The sequence below is a fragment of the Marmota monax genome, unplaced genomic scaffold (genome assembly GCF_021218885.2).
Source record: "Marmota monax isolate L192 unplaced genomic scaffold, Marmota_monax_Labrador192_F-V1.1 WCK01_AAM20220418_F8-fsc00061, whole genome shotgun sequence".
NCBI lineage: Eukaryota > Metazoa > Chordata > Mammalia > Rodentia > Sciuridae > Marmota > Marmota monax.
Window position 1 is genome coordinate 19,658,630 of NW_026695230.1, and position 18,865 is coordinate 19,677,494.

At 44.7% G+C, this 18,865-nt stretch overlaps 1 protein-coding gene across 1 annotated transcript in view; it reads right to left on the reverse strand.

Moving 5' to 3' along the window:
- Positions 1–1,826: 1,826 nt before the first annotated feature.
- Dnhd1 (dynein heavy chain domain 1) overlaps positions 1,827–18,865 on the reverse strand; it is a 106,845-nt gene continuing 89,806 nt past the window's right edge. Inside the window, exons 26-43 of the mRNA XM_046437957.2 lie at positions 18,606–18,814; positions 18,145–18,349; positions 17,963–18,065; positions 13,873–14,022; positions 13,454–13,636; positions 12,902–13,333; positions 12,281–12,752; positions 9,669–9,977; positions 9,289–9,441; positions 8,925–9,103; positions 7,831–8,796; positions 7,447–7,633; positions 7,114–7,236; positions 6,828–7,029; positions 5,894–5,985; positions 5,587–5,736; positions 4,566–5,368; positions 1,827–4,385 (exon numbers count right to left, since the gene is read on the reverse strand). Coding sequence (XP_046293913.1) covers positions 4,035–4,385; positions 4,566–5,368; positions 5,587–5,736; positions 5,894–5,985; positions 6,828–7,029; positions 7,114–7,236; positions 7,447–7,633; positions 7,831–8,796; positions 8,925–9,103; positions 9,289–9,441; positions 9,669–9,977; positions 12,281–12,752; positions 12,902–13,333; positions 13,454–13,636; positions 13,873–14,022; positions 17,963–18,065; positions 18,145–18,349; positions 18,606–18,814 — 5,269 coding nt within the window. The 3' untranslated portion in view covers positions 1,827–4,034. The remainder of the gene's footprint in view (positions 4,386–4,565; positions 5,369–5,586; positions 5,737–5,893; positions 5,986–6,827; positions 7,030–7,113; positions 7,237–7,446; positions 7,634–7,830; positions 8,797–8,924; positions 9,104–9,288; positions 9,442–9,668; positions 9,978–12,280; positions 12,753–12,901; positions 13,334–13,453; positions 13,637–13,872; positions 14,023–17,962; positions 18,066–18,144; positions 18,350–18,605; positions 18,815–18,865) is intronic.

An 18,865-nucleotide genomic window follows, 5' to 3' on the forward strand; every position in this document is an offset into this window, starting at 1 on the left:
CCACATCAATGTTAATAGCAGCTCAGTTCACAATAGCTAAACTATGGAACCAACCTAGATGCCCTTCAACAGATGAATGCATAAAGAAAATGTGGTACATAGGCACAATGTAATATTAGTCATAAAAAAGAATGAAATTATGGCATTTGCTGGTAAATGGGTGGAACCAGACACTATCATCCTAAGTAAAATAAGCCAATTCCCCAAAACTAAGGCCGAATGTTCTCTCTGATATGAGGATGCTAACTCACAATAAGTGGAGGGGCGGGGAAGAATGGATGCTGGATTAGACAAAGGGGAATGAAGGGAAGGGTGGGGGGATGGAAATAGGAAAAACAGTAAAATGAATCAGGCATAGCTTTCCTATGTTCATATATGAATACATGACTCCCCATCATGTTCAACCATAAAAATGGATAGTTATACTCCATGTATGTCTGATATGTCAAAATACATTCTACTGTCATGTTAACTAAAAAACAAATAAAAAATTAAAATAGGAGACTGAAAAATATGCAACCAATCAAAGGAAAGCAAAAGTGGCTCTATTAATATCAGATAGACTTAAGAGGAAAGAAATTTGTGAGAGACAAAGAGGGACATTTTTATAACAATAAAAGGGTCAATCCACCAAGAAGACAGTAATCTTAAATTGTGTATACCAAACAACAGAGTGTACAATGTGAAACAAAACTTAAAAAACTCAAAGAAGTATATAAACCCACAATTATAGTTGAAGACTTTAGCACCCCTCTGTCAACAATTGATAAAACAACTAGAAAACCAGCAAGTATATAGAAGAACTAAACACCATCACCAACCCACAAGATCTAATCATCATTTTTAAAAACCTCGAAGCAACACAACATCATTCTTTCCAAATACTATGGAATATCTACCGGGATAGATTATATCATGGCCCACAAAACCAATCTTAATGGTTTTAAAAGAATTGAAATCAAATAGAGCGTGTTCTCTGATCATAATGAAATCAAATTATAGAAAATCTCCAAATACTTGGAAGGTAAATCATATACTTCTCTTAACAACTCTCTTTGGTACTATAGACCCTATGATTCTATGCCTCCTACTTCTACAGGGCAAAAGGCTTTCTGTTCAGTATTCTTACCATATAGTGGTCCTGCCACTCTGCCTCTTAATGCTCTTGGGGCTAGCTATAGTGGGCCCATGCTGCAGAACAGTTTCCTTCAAGAGTCCCAGTCGGGAAAATGCAAAAGCCTCTGTTCAGTTGTTAACTCAGTTTATCTGCTGCTTCTTTCCCTTTGAAATCTCAGATCAGGTTGATTTTGACATTTTCCTTCATCCTTGTTTCCACTCTATATGCCCCTGTCCATCAGGATAAGAGGAGACACGTTTTCTTCCTTTTGTCAAGTGTCTTACTTATTCCTTTCATTGTTTGGGACTTTAACTTCCTAATAGGATTTTAAATTATCTAGCAAAATTTAATAGTGAAATTGTCAAATCTGGAACATTTTTACATGACACCCATTATATTTGGGCTACACTTCCATACTGTACTCATTTTATCTTTAACTGGCAAAATTTATTGACTTAGCTGGGTATAATTCAAGAAGGAATTTCCATCTAGAGAATGTTGTGTATTTGTATAAAATATTCTATACTGACCAATTTCAGATGGCTTTACAGGTGTCTCACTGTTGTTTCCTGCCTTTACTGAAGGATAAATAGTAGTGATGGTAAACATAGAGGGCTCATTTATCCAAAGGGTCTTTTTAGAACTCTGCTAATCTGCTCTCCCAATGGAGTGGCCATGACCCTCCTTAACCAGGTTATAGGAAATGGGTTTCTGAAAAAAAGTGGGAGCATTTGCCTCTCTGCCCATGGTTTATTAAAGGACATTACTTGCACCTCAATCAACTGTGAGATACTCTGTTTGTACTTATGCTTGCATTTCCTCCCACCCTGGAGTTGAAACCTAGCCATGAATTGAGGAAGCTAAGTTGCACCTATTAAATTTTGGTGTCTGGGTTCAAGGAGAAAAAGTCATGTAAGCCTTTAGCTCTGCCATACTCTAACGTAAGGCTTACCAGACAGGCTTGCCCTGGGATAGCATGCAATCACACAACTAATACTGATCAAAGATGTTGGACTCTTGATTCCTTACCTCCAACTTCTTGCTCAGTCAAATTTTCTATCTTGGCTAATAATACCATGATCAACCCAGTTGCTTGTTTACCTCAAATCTGGGAGTCATCCCAGATTCTTCCTCTCCCTTTACTATCTGCATCTGATCCATCAGTCCTACAGATTTCCTTCAGAGTTTTGTTGGGTTTTGGTAGTGGAAATTGAACCCAGGGATGCTTTACTGCTGGCCTACATCCCCAGCCCTTATTTTTTGAGACAGGGTCTTGGTAAATTGCTGAGGTTGGCCTCCAACTTGCAATCCTCCTACCTCAGCCTCCAGAGTCACTAGAATTATCCTACCTCAGCCTCCAGAGTCACTAGAATTACAAGTATATGCCACCACCCACACCTGGCCAGAATATGTCTTAAATCTGTTAATTCTCCCATCTCCGCTTTATCCTAGTCCACGCTTCATCATCCCTTCCCTGAATTATCTCAACTGGACCCAAATAGATCTTCCTCTTGATACTCTGGCTTTTCTACCATCAGTCCACCGTAGAACAGCCAGACTGACTTGAAAAATGCAAATTAGGTGTCGTCTCCTACATACTACTTTCCAATAGATTTTCATTGTGCTTTTGAAAAAATACAAGCTCATTTCCATGACCATGTGATCTACCCCTTTCTATGCCTTTTCATAACTTTAGATCACTTTACTCCTTACCATGCTGTAGCTTTATGTTCAGTTCCTTAGACACTCCAAAGTTGTTGCTACCTCAAGTCTTTTGCATCTATTGAGGGTGTTATCTGAATATTCCTTCTAAATCTTCCAAGTAACTCATGCTCAAATATTCAGGAACCTTTTCTGTCCACTCAAACTGTATTAACTATTCCCTTCTAGTCATTCTATAGCACATCAACCTATTTGGTTTTCTTTATATGCTGGGCATGGGGACACATAATTGTAATTCCAGTAACTCAGGAGGCTAACAAGTTCAAGGCAAGCTGGGGCTATTTAGAGAAACCTTGACTCAAAATAAAAAAGGCTGGGAGCCAGGTGTGGTGGCACACACCATTAATCCCAGTGGTTTGGGAGGCTGAGGCAGGAGGATTACAAGTTCAAAGCTAGCCTCAGCAACTTAGCAAGGCCTTAAGCAACTTAGTGAGACCCTATCTCTAAATAAAATATAAAAAAGAGCTGGAGATATGGCTCCACAGTTAAGTACCCCAGGATTCAATTCCTTGTACCAAAAAAATAAAAATAAACAAGCCTGGGGATGTAGCTCAGTGGTAGAGCGTCCCTGGGTTCAACCCCCAGTACTGCAAAAACATTTTTTTGTTCTTGTTTATATGTCTACCTTTTATTGCCTGTTGCCCTACAATAGAACCACCTCATCTGCACCCAGAACAACACTTGGTATGAAAGAGTGCTCAATAAATAATTGTTAAATGAACATAGGGTCTTGTATTTTATTTGGCTTTTGTTTTTCATGTGTATAATTCACTCAGAGAATCCTTTGTGGGTGATGTGGTGTGGATGGTAGGGTAGGACTGGGGCATTCCCAATAATACCACTAAATGCCATTAAAAAGGATTTTGAGTTTTAATATTCTCCCTTCAAAAATATCCCTTGGGAATTTAGCTGAGACCACAGCAGAGAGCTACCCAGACAAGGGTTCTGTGTTTTAGCAGTTGCCAGATTTGTCTAACTCCTCAGATACATGACTATCACCTGGCCTCTCTCTTCAGAGTGTGCCTACCACTCTCCTCTCCCCTATTGCCACACAATGCCTCCTCCATAGCTTCAATTGTACACACTGTATTTTTCTCTCAGTGTGTAACATTTTACCTTCTGTGTATACATCACTATCTTTCCAAGTCCTGGAAATCATTCATGTAATTACTGTAGCTTTATTTTGGTGGAGGGCTCAAGTCAAGGGTGGGCTGCACACATGGACTCTCCGTTGGATACAGGTAGCAAGGCTGAGTTTCGTGGGTAAGGGCAGGTGCATCAGGATGTTCCTGCTGTGTAGCTTAGTGGAACCAAGGGGCCCGGCCATGTACACAGGGCAGGAGTACACAGCCAGGCCAGCTGGGACTGGCAGGTCATTGATGTACCCAGCCTGTGCAGTGACGCTGACAGGAGGCAGAAGGCTGGGCTGGCTGGAAGAACTGTCCTGCAGAGCCCCATCTATTGGGTCCCACTCGGCATGCAGGAGCTGTAGCCCAATCAGTAGTAGGCCTGTCTGTGGAACCTTGGGATTTGGGCCATTCTCCACCTGGGGGTGCCAAGAGCTGGTTAGGCAGACTAGAAAGATGACAGGGTGGGGGGCTGTGTCATAGTAAAGTGAGATTGGAGAGATGATTAGGGTTACTGAGGGGCAAGATTACCAACAGGATGGGGTATAATCAGGGACTTTAAGGGGACGGAATGGGGAACTGAAGGGATGCTAAGGTACCCGGAGGCACAGAGGGTTGTTGTTCAGCTTCTGACGTTTACGTGAGAGATGACCGGGGCCTTGGCTGCCGGAAAGATTCGAGCTGGGCACCTGCTGCTGCAGGACAGCCTCCCAACGCAGTGCTAGCAGCAGGCGGCGTGGGTGGCTAAAGGCTGACAGATGAAAGATGCGCCCTGGTACTCTAGTGTCTGTGTCTGCATCTCTGCCTGCATCCAGGTAGCGAATTAATAGCTGTCCACGACGTGACTGCTGTCGCAGCCATTGCCAGGGTGGCTGCTGACCAGCGGGTGCGTGGGGTCGCCAAGGTTGGGGTAAGCGGCCAGTCCAGAGAGCTTGGGCCACCGCAGCACAGCGGTAGGAGGTGCAAGGGGGTTTGCCCTTTAGCTGCTCCAATAGGCAGTCAAGGTCATTTTGTAAAATGCCCACCAATTGACTCAGTTCCATCACTTCATTCTCTAGGAAGCCTTCCACTGGAGGCCGAGCCTTTCGCCCCAGCACTGCCCTTAGGGGAGACTTCCCTGGGCCAGTGTGGTCGGTCAGTAAGGCTTGCAATGACTCCAGCCTGCGTTTGGCTTGCACTAGGCGTTGAAGCAACCGCCTTTCTGCACGCCAAGGGCATCCTTGAGTGTTAGGAACCCACCAGGGTAAACTATGCTGCAGGGCCCTCAGGATAGCATGACTCTTGCGGCGCACCAACCATGCCTGGGGGCCCTCACTTAATCCACAGATCCGAGGGTCCGACGGTATGAGCAGTAGGTGCATCTGGGCCTTGCACTCTGCAATAGCATCTAGCTTCTCTAGTTCTTGGAGATAGAAGTGAGGGGTAAGGAATAAGATGGACTCCACACCCCACTCCCAAGGAAGTAGGCCTTCCTTTGATCCCTTATGCTATCATCCCTATAACTATGTGAATTTTGCCCCTTTGTGTATCTACTGGCACCACCATCCACATTCCTGTGGGGATGGCATTTCACTGCACTATTTCTGGCCCCCAAACAGATATTTATTGACTAGAGCTTACCTGAGCTGGGCATCACAGTGGCCAGCAGATACTGAGGTATGTGTGGTTGGACCCAATTCTTGCTGCTGAAGCTCAGGCAGGCTTCTGTGAGGCTAATTAAGACCTCTCTGTCCTTAGTGTCCCTCAGAGGTCCCCCATAGAAAACTGAAGCTGAAAATGGAACCCTTAGTTCCAGCCCTTCCAGTTCCCACAACCCTTCCCCAAACCAAAGTTGTAAATTAGGTCCCAGTCTCAAAACTCCCACCCCCACCCTTTTCCAGGCTCTCCTGGTGGCAGATGGCTGCATGGAGGACAGGAAGGGTCTCACCAGTGAGCTCTTGCATGGCAGTACTGGGATTGCTGAGACTGGTCCACAACTGCTCTTGGGTCTTAAGGGCCTTTATCAGAGTCACTGGACTCCTGAAGGAGGGGAACAGGAAGTCAGATTTCAAATATCACCAATATGCTGCAGAGCCTCAAGTCTTTTTTCCTGCCCAAACTTATCTTCTGAGCTCCAGGCTCATGAGGGTTTACTAGTCATTATCACTTGGCATGTTGAATACAACTTGCTTTCAACCAAAGTCATCATATTCCCTCATGAAATGTGTTTCTCATTTCTATCATATATCCCAGTGTGAGGTATCACCAGCTGCCCAACTGTCTAAGTCAGAAATCTGGAATTCATTCCTGACTCCTTCTTCCTCAGCCCCAATTTATTCTCTATTTCTACGGTGACTACCACCCTAGTCCCTACAAGCCATACTATGATTTTTCCCTGGAGACTATTAGAACCTCCCAAAACTATTCTGTTTGCTTCTAATACCACCTCCTCTGTTTCACTTTCCACACTGCAACCAGTGGTCTTTCCAACAGACAAACATGATCACATTCTTTCTTCTACTTTAATACCTTCAGTGGCTTCTCACTATTCTTGGGATAACATCAGATCCCTTTGCTATGGTCTTAAAGGTCCTTTGTGATGAGCCTGGCCTCTCCCTACTCAATATCCAGCAGGTTCACCTCAACTATACTGAAATCACCCTTCTGTTGAACTTAGTTCCCTCTGTTCAGAAAGGCTCTGATTTGCCTCAACTTTTAAGGTTCAATTTAAAGTGAGATCCTAAAAGTCCTCAGAGAAGCCTTCCTAGAATTCCTCTTTCCTTCACTCTTTGGAAGATGAATTAGTTTTACTCAACCTAGTGTGTAGAAGATACTCAGTGTTTTCTGAGTGACTGACTCAACAGCATAAGTGAGTCCCTCACCAGAGCCCCCTGTGTGCCTGCAACTTCATTCCATAGAGCTGTCGGTGTAGCAGGAGGCCATGTAGGAGGAGCAGAGATAGTGCCTGGTCAAAAGGTTGCATGTAGAGTCCTTGCTGTGCTAACTCCATACTGTCAATCAAGATGCGGCCCAATTCCAGGGACTGGTCCCAGAAAACAGGCATGCAGTGTTGAGTCAGCACAGCTGGAGAGGAAGAAGAGTGCTGAGTCAACACAGCAGAATTGCCCTCCCCTTTCTGATTTGAGACCGTTGGGGGATACTCCTTACCTGGCAAGGAAGCAGTAGCCTCTGCAGAAACAATAAGCCAAAGACGGAAATCTTTGTGGACAGTAACCACATTCCTTCTTTCAGGTTGGGTTGAAAGCAGTTCCAATTCCATCTCTGAAACTACTAGAGTTAGATAAGGGATTGAGATCAGTCATTAGGTATTGGATCAGACACAAGTCTAGGGATCAGATTAGAGACTGAGGAATCAGGAGTCAGACACATGGCCAAGAGCACAGGCCTGGACCTAGGAAATTTGACAGTGAACTTGAGAGTTCAAGTTGTAGCCCAAGTTAGGGTGTGGTCCTGAAAGCCATTTCTAGGCAACAAACTCACCTTTGGCTCTGCCTATCAGCTGCAGCAAGAGTTGGATCAGCTCTCTTGGCCAGTGGGGCACCAGATGACAGTTATCCAGCACCAGCCAGTACCCCTCCAACATGGCTTGGCATAGAGTGTTGACCACAATTGAGACTGGGTCCCAAACTTCAGAGCCCAGGGCTATCACTTGCAGGTGTTTCTGCCCCTGGAGACAAATAGAGACAGAAGAGTGACTCAAAGCAATCCCAAGGCAACCCAAGAGACTCAAAGTAATACCACAATGATCCAAAAAGTACCTCAGTAATATAGAAAGATCCATGAGAATGCTGAAAGAGGGCATCCACACCTTCTCCCAGCCCCCAGAGGCCCAGTTACTCTGTGACCAAAAGACTAGGTCCAAACCTGTTCATGCTCAGCAGCCAATTTCTGGATGACAGTCAGAGGATGCAGGATGGCTGTGGGGTGGCCAGTCGAAGGCAATAAGATCAGTATGGGCTGAGTAGCCTGACTCTGTTCAAGGGGCATGGTGTGAGCAGCCAGATTTTCATCCAGGGGCCTCCCCAGGAGGCTGGTGGTGAAGTCTGCTAAAGCACCTGCCAGGCAGTCAGGTCGCAGCACACGCCACAGGATCAGCTTCTGGATGAGGCTGAGTGGCTCAGGACCTGGCCCAGGTGCAGGACCCAGCACTGTGGATGATAGTGACAGGTATTCCTGCCAAATATTGGAGTGGCCTGCTAGGGATGCACGCAGCCCAACAAATGGAGGCAGCAGCTCCAACATCCCACATTCTTGCCAGGCTCTTGGCCCTAGCCAGGCTGGCCGAACCACACCTGGGTCTGGCTTACTGTATTCAGTGCTGGCAGAGGTTGCCAGTCCAGGCCAGAGTGCCAAGCTTTCTAGCTTTGATGCCTTCCTTGTCACATGCAGCAGAGCCAAAGCACCCAAGGTACCCACCAAAGGTACTTGGGTCAGGCCTAGTGAAGCCACAGTGCTGCCCAGCAGCTGGTGGGTCAGGTGTATTTTTATCTGCAGTAGATGGCTGGCCAGGTCCTCCCCATGCTTTATATCATGTGGCTTCATGCTGTCTAGAGCTTTCTTTGTGACCACCAGCCAGTCCTTTGGTTTCATCCGGAAAAACGGGAGCAAGTTCTGCAGTGGGCTTAGGGCATTCACTAAGGCCATTCCATGTCTAACTACATGCTGGTAGGATACCCACAATTCCATCTCCTTCAGTTTTTGTCCTTCTAGCTCCTCACAATGAGCACGCAGTTGACATATCTCTGCCTGGGACCTCACCATATCCCGCAGAAACTTAGCTGGTTTCTGAGGGGTTTGTTTCTGCATCAGCATCATCGTCAGCAACCGCTCCTGTATATAGTAATTTGTTAGGTGGATCTGGCCCTTTCCCACAGTCCCCAAATATCTACATTCATCTCCACCTCTACACCCAGGCCCTTCAGTGCTTATCCTATCCCACAGACTGGACCCCCAGGCACCTCAGCAGCCTCCACATCTTCACAGGCATCCAGGGCTCTGATTTTTATGTCCTGCCAGCGGGCCTCAAGCTCAGGATGCTCCCTGCACAAGATTTCATGCAGCATCTGTTCTTCTAGTATTTCCATGTTCAGGGACAAATCCAGGACATTCAGCCCCTTTAGCAGTTCATAACCTAGCGCTTGGAGTCACATGGAATGTGCTTAAACCCTCACCCTTGGCAGAGCCAAGGAGGGGGCAGACAAGGGGTATGGCTCCTTACTACATTCTGAGTCTGCTCAGGTTGAGTCAAGCCCTCTAAATACTGGTCCTGGGATCCTAGTGTGCCCACAAAACTGTGCTAGCAATGTGCCCTCTGGGTCTCACCTTTTTCCAAGGCACAGAGTGGGAGGGTAGTGCTCAGATAGAGACAGAAGCCAGGCTGCACCTTGGGTAGACTCAGCTTCTCCCGCTGAAGCAGCCATTGTAGTTCTTGGCACCATAGGCCCAGCTCCATGTTGGTCAGAAGCACAGGCAGGCCTGTGAGGGGAAGCAAGGACAACCCACCCACAATGCCAGCACCCATGGTACCCACAAGAGCTGACCCTGAGCAGCTATCCTTCAACAAATAGGGTTCCTTTAAGATTTTTCAACATAATGGGATGAAGGATGGGAACTAAAGTCAGACTGAGATGTGAGAGGTATATGGGGTCACAGAATCAGAGGAGGATAAGAGGGGGTAATGGTGGGTGGGCATCAGTTCTTACCACTGGCAGCTGCCTCCAAAAGCTGACGACCCAACTCTGGGTCAGCACCTGAGAGCACATTAAAGCAGAGACGAGGTGAAGACTGAGTTTCCGAGGCTAGGCTGGACTCGTGTTTCTCTGCCTTGTTCTTTTTCTCTTCTTCTTCTTTCTCCCCTTGCTCTTGCTCTTTCTCCTGTTCTTCATTTTCACTTTCTTCTGCCTTCTGCTCTTCTGTTTGGTCTTTAGCCTTATTCCTCTCGTCACAATCATCATCTTCTTCTACACACTCATTTTTATTCTCTCTCTCTTGACTTGTCATTAGACTCTTCCCTGTGACAGAAAGATGCACAGAAACGTTTCTGAGAGGAGGATTTGGACTCTGGTGGAGCACTATTCATCCAAGGACTCCATTCCATGAGGGAAGTAAGACACTTTAGGAAAGCTGTTTAAGCTCTGTGACTCAGTTTCTTCATCAACAGAATGGAATTGATATTAGTAATGACCTCATAGGATTACCGTGAAGATTAAATACAATGACACATAGAAAACACCTAGGTTGGTGCCTAGTAAGTGCTCGATAAATGTTGCTTATTATTATTATTACTTTAAAAATAAGGGAGGGAGTTAGTCATCTCTGAAATTGGCTCCATTTCTGCCCTTTCTATAGGTTGGTTAGAAGAGTCAGTGCCTCCCCTGCTCCCTGCTTTTTTTAACTTGAGATAATTCTGGTACTAACAACTTAAAGAATCCTCACTAATTTGGAAATCAGTACCTGGAAGTAGTAACTTGTAAGTGAAAGTCTGTAAATTGTGTAATTAGCTAAATCATGGGTGGTGTGGTAAACATAGATAGTTGGCTAATCAACAACCATTCCCAACTCCCTTGACCCCTTGCTATGCTGCCCAGATAATTCCTGGGCCAAACTGGTTCTCTGTGCCAGATCCATAGTTCAGTGCATTCATTTTTTTTTTTTATTGCTAACAGATTACCACAAAATTAGCAGCTTGAAATAACACCAGTTTATTCTCTACCCTTCTGTAGGTTAGCAGTCTCACCTATTCAACCCATTAATCCACAGCATGGCTGGATTTTCTGCACAGAGCTATACTGGGCTAAAATCAAAGTGTCAGATGGGGCTTCCCATCTCATCTGGGGCTTGAGGTCCTTTTCTAGGCTGGTGTTTTGTTTGTTTGTTTATTTGTTTGTTTTGAGATGGGATCTTGCTGTGTTGCCCAGGATGGTTTTGAACTCTTAGGTTCAAGTGATCCTCCTGCCTCAATCTCTCAAGTAGCTGGGACTTCAGATACATGCCCCATGCCTACCTATTCTTTCACATACTATTCTAATTTCTCACACTTGCCCTGTAGCCCCCACTATCTTTGAGCTAGCAACAGTTCATTGAATCCTTCTTGTGTTTCAAATCTGACTGTTTTCTTTCTTCCTTTCTGCTCTGAAGGCCTCATTTGATTATACTGGGCTCATCTAGATAATCTGGGATAATATCTCTATCTTAATGCCAAATGATTAGTAATTTTAATTAACTCTTCAAACTCTTTTTTATGTAACATAACATAATCCTGGAAATAACATCAAAAGGCAAAGGTCACAGAGGCCAAAATTCTGCCTATCACATTTGGCTCTTCATATTTCTGAAAATCAGCAGCAACTCTGACATGATACTTGGAAGGACAGATGATACCTTGCATGATATACTGTGTATTAGTTTCCGGGACTACGGTAACAAATTACCACAAACTTGGTAGCTTAAACAACAGAAACTAGTTTTCTCATAGTTGTGAAAACCAGAAGTCTGCAATCAAGGTTTCAGCAGGATATACTTCTGTCAAGGTTCTAAAGAGGAGACTTCTTTGCCTCTTTCCATCCTCTGGTGGTTCCAGACTTTCCTTAGCTAGTGGTCAAAAAACTCCAATCTTGGTCTCCCTTTTCACATGGACTTCTCTTTTGTGTATGTCTTTTCTTCTGTATTTTATAAGATGCTTGTCATGGGATTTAGAGCCCACTCATATAAAGAGCAGGGTGATATTATTTCAAGGTTCAGAAGTTGATGACATCTTTTTTTCATTTTATTTTTTAGTTGTAGTTGAACACAGTACCTTTATTGTATTATTTATTTTTATGTGGTGCTGAGGATCGAACCCAGGGCCTCACACATGCTAGGCAAGTGCTCTACCGCTGAGCCACAGACCCAGCCCTCATGACATCTTCAAAGAACCTTTTTCCAAGAGTTCACATTTTTTTCCTCACTAATGCAGCACACCAACCCCATTTTCTGGGAGATAAAACATCCCCTCTTCCTTCTAGCAAATTTCCCTTCCAACACGCCACCCAGATGTGATTCCTGATCTAAACAGAATCAATAAAAATGTTCTTCTAGAATTTTTGAACAAATCTGAGTACTAAAACTCTGGGGTGAGGGCAAGGTTTCTAATAGTGCCAAAGAAACCTGAGAAGTGGAAGACCATGAATTGGTCTTCATCGCAATATGAACCAAAAAATATATATAGCATAGGCTGATAAAATCTGGGATATTCTAGCCAGGGAAGATCACATAAGGCTCAGAGAACTGGGCAGTTCAGATATCCCAGAAGCATGTATTATTGTCTCTGCCTTACCTCTGCGCTTAGTGGGGGCTTGTGCCAAGCATCTTTTATCTTCCAGAGGCAGTGGGTTCAACCAGATGAGTGCCTCATTGCTGGGGTCAAGCAGCAGAGGCCAACGGCAACTATAGTAGTGAGTGGAGCTCCCCAGAAGCAGGCCTGCCAAGCGGGCCGACTTTGCCTGGGGCTTCAGGTCTCGGTCCCACTGATACTGTTCAGATTCACAGCTTAGCAGTGACAGAATACTGAAGGGAGAGCATGTGGGCAACAGGGGTTTTTTTTGAGGCATGATGACAGATTTCTGCTTCTGCTTCAGTGCCTGTGCCACATCGTCTGGACCCAGGGTCTCCTGATAGCCCCTACACAGAGCCAGCCACTTGTCCAGTAGCTCTTGGCGACGGAGAGGTGGGAAGGGACCTAAATAGGTGATGGCAGCAGAACACAGGAGGGCATCTCCAAACATAGTCTTGCAGTGTCCCCTCAACTTCTGGTGTGAAGGGAAGACCAGAGGGTGTTTAGACCAGCGAGGAGAGGTACGGAGGAAAGCAAGGAAGGTGGGGCAGGAAGCAGTTAGGGCATAGGGTGGCAGGGTGTGATATGAACAAGGAAGAAGACATATGGGAGAGGGTTGGTTACCTGGAGCTGTGCACACCATTTGTTCATGGGTGTGAGCAGTGTAGACTTTATGGGCCATTTGTGATACTGGCCACATTGTGCCTGATTGAGAGTCTGTACCACATGGCTGTGGGAAATCTGGGCATCCTCTAGCTTCTTAGTCAGGGCCAAAATATTCTCCAGCATGTCCTGGGCTTGAAACTGGAATTGGCCTAAGCGGGCCTGCTCCCGAGCCAGTGTTGCCTCCACCTGCCTCAGCAGCAGGCCCGTGGGCACACCCCGGCGCTGTGCCAGTCCATAACGCAGAATAGCCCGGAGCCAGATGGCCAGGTTTGCTGTGGGTATGCTTACTGCCCTCAGAGCTGCATCACTCATGCCTGGATCCTTCAGAGTTTGTTCTAATTTTATCAGCTCCGAGTCTTTCATCTTCTCCTTGGGGAAGAATACCAGCTCCTGGGAGGAAGTGTGTTCAGGGGAGAGGGGAAGACATGGATGCTCTGGACCTTGACCCAAAAGTCTATCCCTGCCAAGTCTATCCTGTGTGCCTCCCGTCTGCTCCTTCATTATCCCTACCTGATAAAAATCTTCAGTGCATAAAAGTTGCTTGGCATTGGTCCAGCCTGTTTCATGGTGGAACAGTTCACACAATGCATCAGTCACCCGGATTACAGATTCTGGTGGTGCTCGATAGCTCCTTATCTCCTCAAAGTCAGCCACCTGCAGCTGACTCAGAGGACCCAGAAATGCCTTGCCCATCTACATGAGGAGAGGTGCTTGCTGAAGCGAGCTTTTGAGAGATGAGCTTCCCTTTCAAGATATTTTTTAATTTTCTCCTAGGAGTTCTCATGAAAGGCACTCCCCAAGATAACCTTTGCCCCCTCCCCCTGGAGACTCCATCATGAGTCTCCCCAACCCTTCCACTGAGCATCCTGTTAGGGGCTATCCTCTCCCAAGCAAAGACAAGTAGAGGGCACATGGCAGGAAAAACATACCTTCTCCAGGAAAGCCTGATACTGAGACTGCAGGGAATCTCGCTGCTTGGCTAGGTTCTCAATTAGGTGCTCCTGATGACGACACTCTGCTATCTGCCGCTTGTACAGGAGCTTGCTTTGCTCTAGCTGCTGCCGAAATTTGATGAGGCTCTGTGAACAGAGATCAGGCCCTGTAGCTCCAGATTCTGGGCTGTGTGGGAACATGCCAGGGGGAGACCCCATGGGCATGGTAGGATAACAAAACTGAACTCTGAGTAGGCACAGAATGAGTCTGAGATCTTGGTCTGTCACTTACTGCTTGGCATCTGGTAATGCAGCCCCCTGTAGGTGGTTGCTTTCCTTGCAACTTGTTTACCATACAGGCTAAGAAAATCTGATTCTAAAGTCTGATCATGTAACTATTATGCTATGCTATTTATCTTATTTGACCCCTTAGCAGCAGTTGTCACAGAAGATAAATTTCTCTTTTAGACAAATTCTTCCTAAATCCCTAATTTCATGGCTTCTATTATATTCTAAATACTGTCAAATTCCTCTTTAGCTATATTACTGCCAAGTCCTACACTGTGTACCCATCTGCATAGTGGAAACCTCTCCTTGGATGTTTTACAGGCCCCTCAGATTCCTCATGCCCCCAAAATGAATGTATTGGTTATGCCTCTGCTCTTCTGCAATCTTACCTCTCCTTGCATTCTTGTTCTCAGAGAACTGTGGCAAAATATGCTCAGATTTCTCAAGGAAGAATTCTGATTGTTACCTCTATTCTCCTAAACCCAGGCTCTTTGAGGTCTTTTACAATTACACCTCCAACATTTCTCTCATGTCCACTTCCATCCCAAACATCCATCACTCACATTCAGGATCTCTCTCCTGACCTGCACAAGATTCCTGAATGGTCTTTTATTTCTCTCCCCTAATTCATTCCCCACACTGCAGCCTGACTGGTTTTCTAAAAACTGAATCTCATCATCATAATGTTCTTTAACACACGTCCCCCTCCCTCTGAAATGTCCCTTCCTATGAGGGGTGTCCTCTCCCTTTGTTTGATTGACAATGCCACCTTGACCACCTTGACCTACTCATTTTTCCAATCTCATCTTTTTAACTCTCCCAACATACTACTCTCCAGCCACTCCAATTTTCAGGTCCTCCAAAATTGACATGTGTTCTCTTGCCTCTAGGGTTTTACACAAGCTGTTACTTTAGCCTGGGAACATTTTTCCTTCCCACCTCTCTCTACATCTGGCCAAATCTTATCTAGCCTTTAAGCTTCAACATCAGTACCATTCTGGGGGCACTGTACTTTCTTTCTTAATTTTTCTTTTTTTTTTTTTTTTGTACTAGAGATTGAACCTAAGCCACATCCCTAGCCCTTTTTTAAAAGAGTTTTTTTTTTTTTTAATAGGGTCTTGCTAAGTTGCTTAGGGCCTTGCTAAGTTCCTGAGGCTAGTCTTGAACTTATGATCCTCCTGCCTCAGTCTCTTGAGTTGCTGGGATTACAGGTATATATCACCACACTGTTTTCTCTAGAATTCTTACTACGTCAGCCCCCTCTGGACTTTGTCATAGCATACTGTTTGGATATTTCCTTGATGAATCTATATCTCTGGAAAACTGTAGACACCATGAAGTCAAAGGCAGTGTCTTATCTCCTCTTATTAGGAGGCAATCTGACCTAATATTAATAATAACAAACATATTAAGTCATGACTATATGACAGCCTTTCTAAAGGCTTTACATGCAAAATCTCATTTAATCCTCATCATGATATTATAAGTTTAAGGAAGCTTCTCTAGCCTCTTTGGATCTCTGTTTTCTCATCAGAAAGTGGAAAAATGATAGCCATCTTGGATTCCTTGTGGAAAGGAAACTATCATCTGTCTGTCTACCTGTGTATCAGTCTAAATGTAGACATAAATATACGTAAATATTAGTAAGTGCCTGGACAAAATGATTATAGGTTTTGATTAATTTTGTTGAGTACAGTAATGAACAAATGAGCCAATTGAATATGAGATGAGAAAGAAATGGAAGATCACAGAATGACTCCTGGGATTTGGATTAAATGATTAGGTGCCTAGTGGGGGTATTTCCTAGGGTGTGGAACATTAGAAAAATTACACACTATTGTGGCTGTTGAGTGAATCACCAAGTGTTATGGTGTGGATGTGAGGTGTCCCCAAAAGGCTCATATATGGAACAATGCAAGGTTTGGAGGAGAAATGATGGGGTTATGAGAGCCTTAACCTGATTTGTGAATTGATCCCTGATGGGATTAACTGAGTGGTACTGGAAGCAGGAGGGGTGTGGCTGGAAAAAGTAGGGGCATGGCTTTGGGGTATATATTTGTATCTAGCAAGTGGAGACCTCTCTCTCTGCTTCCTGATCAACATGTGAGCTGCTTCTCTCTGCCATATTCTTCTACTATGATGTTCTGCCTCACCTAAAGCCCTGAGGAATGGAGCTGGTCTTCTGTGGACTAAGACCTCTGAAACCGTGAGCCCCCATTTTAAACTTTTCTTCCTCTACAATTGTTATAGTCAGATCTTTTAGTTACAGAACCAAAAAAAAAAAAAAATCCTGACTAAAACACCAAGGCATCTGATTCTGAATGATCCCTGAGACTATGAATATCTTTTATCTAGATATGGGGCTTCTTGTGTTGTGGTCTGATGTAGATAATCAAGGAATGCCAGTACTCTTAAGCCAAAACAATAATTCCTAGTATGAATCATCTTGGGAAAAAGTAGAACCCAGGACAAGAAAGAAACTGGAATTTGGGAAATATGGGGAAGTAGTCTCTTGTCCCTTCCTTTCTTTTCTTTCTTTTACAACTTGGCTGAATCTTTATGTGTAATCTAAGCTAGGCATCCTAGCTAATGGATAGTAAGAGGATTCCAGTACCTTGAGAATTCCAGGTGGCACAGTTTCATAGAGCATTATGGAAACTATGTAGGTAGACACAACATAAGCCAGGCCTCTCGAGCTGTGCAACCCCAAGTGATATTTGGAGGGCACCCATATGGAAGAGCCATATGGAGCCATGCATTAGGATTTTTAAGGCCTGAAAGCCTACTAAAAAGCCAATCAGATTACCCAGTTGTGAGTTGGGCACTATTTCACTTCTCTGTAGTGGTCTCTGAACCGTTTCCAAGGTCTTATGCCATAGGAAGAAAAGTGTTATTTCAAAATACCTCTTATTAAAAATAAACCAAGACTTCTTTTGTTTGGGAAAATACCTTTAACTGTGAATATTTGCCCATATAAGGTATGAAGACCCACACCCCACCAGTTTTATTCAGATTTGCTGGAAGAAGATGATTGTTCTATATAACAAATGAAAGGATTTGGGGTTTGGACTAGAAAAAAAATCTCTATTCCATGAAAAAATGTATTCAGGGAACTTTGAAAGAAAAATTAATTGAATAACATGTGGTACAGGTGTTGGGAGATGGACGTGATATAGAAAAGTTGGTCACCTAAAAACGCCCAGTAGAGGGTGAGTAAGGATATTTAGGATATTGATGTACAGTATAATATTTAAACATGCTTATTTCTTTGATATGCTGTAAATTTTCCCCTACTACCCTCATCCATTCACATCTCCTTACTATACACAACCGCCTTATGGTGCTTTTTGGAAGAAAGAGGTATAGGACAAAGTGGTATAAGGAAAAAAGATGGCTACAAGAGATGAGCTGACTAGCAATGCTAGTGAATTCAAGGGAAAATGATAAGAGTGGGAGGTGGCCATGATATTGCTATCCCTGCTGAATCCCTCATGAGTGTATATGGAGATCTTGGGATCACACTGAACTTCACATAGTCAAGACACGAGGAGCTACCAGAAGCAGACACTTGAGTTTCATGTGTTATGAAGAATCAATCTAGTCTCAACTGTGTCATAAAATTTTTGAGCCAGAGTTCTTAAGGAGGAGATAGTCAGGATTAGAGAGATCACCTGGAGAAATTATGAGGGACTTTAGGGAAATCAGAACTAAGCTTCACTCTCATTGGTTCCTTCTAACTTTTCTTTTGTACTCCTGCATTAACACAACCTTATGAATCTGACAGTCTTCTCCCTCTTACCTGCTGAGAGCCTTTTAGCTGCTGTTCCAAAATGTAGACCAGGTTGTTGGGGGTACTGTGCTGCTCAATCAGCTTTTTCAGATTCTCTAGGGCATTATAGATTCTGAAGGTACAATGCACCACACAGTGAGTGGACTTAAGGGAGCATAAGGAGGTAAACTTCAGGGAATGGGGCCACTTACCGCTGGGCCCTATTCTTTAACTTAAGGGTCATCTGTCGCCGCAGCAGCATGAAGGTGTCCAGAAGGTCTAGGAAAGTCTTGGGGGTCACAAGTGGCAATGCAGGGCACAGGTGCTCATGGTAGTAGGCAGCCGAAAGGTGGATGAGGGCCATGGCTTTGGCCACACTGGAAATAGAGGCCTGGAGATCTGGGTACTTCAAGCAGTCTGCAATGGGTATGGCTTTAGCCTGGACTTGTAAGCCCATAGGAAAGTGGGAAAGGTAAGGGTCTCTATTCTAGCTCAGGAAGGAGGTCAGAAAATGTGAAGGGAGCTCAGTAAACACATACACACACACACACACACACACACACACACACACAGGAGAATCAGAGATAAACAGAGACAGACAGACACTGGCCTAGGTAATAATCCTAATTAGAACCTAGTTGAAATGACTGGTAAGGTCAAGAAAAAGGCTCACCATCATCAAGGGGTAGACTCTGAGCACCCTCCAGATGGTGCTGGGCTACCCTGACTAAGGAAGCTTGGTCCCAGGGTTCATAGTAGTCAATGCTGGCAGTGGCTAGTTGAACGAGCCTCAGGTAAAGGGTGGAGGGCAGCTGCTTGTGGGCCTGGTAATCTCCCATCAGGAAAAACATGTGCAGGTGGCTACACACTTGCTGGTAGAACCTGTGGGCCAGGAGTCAGTCAGCGGCTGTCTTCTTTTTATCCCGTTTGCCC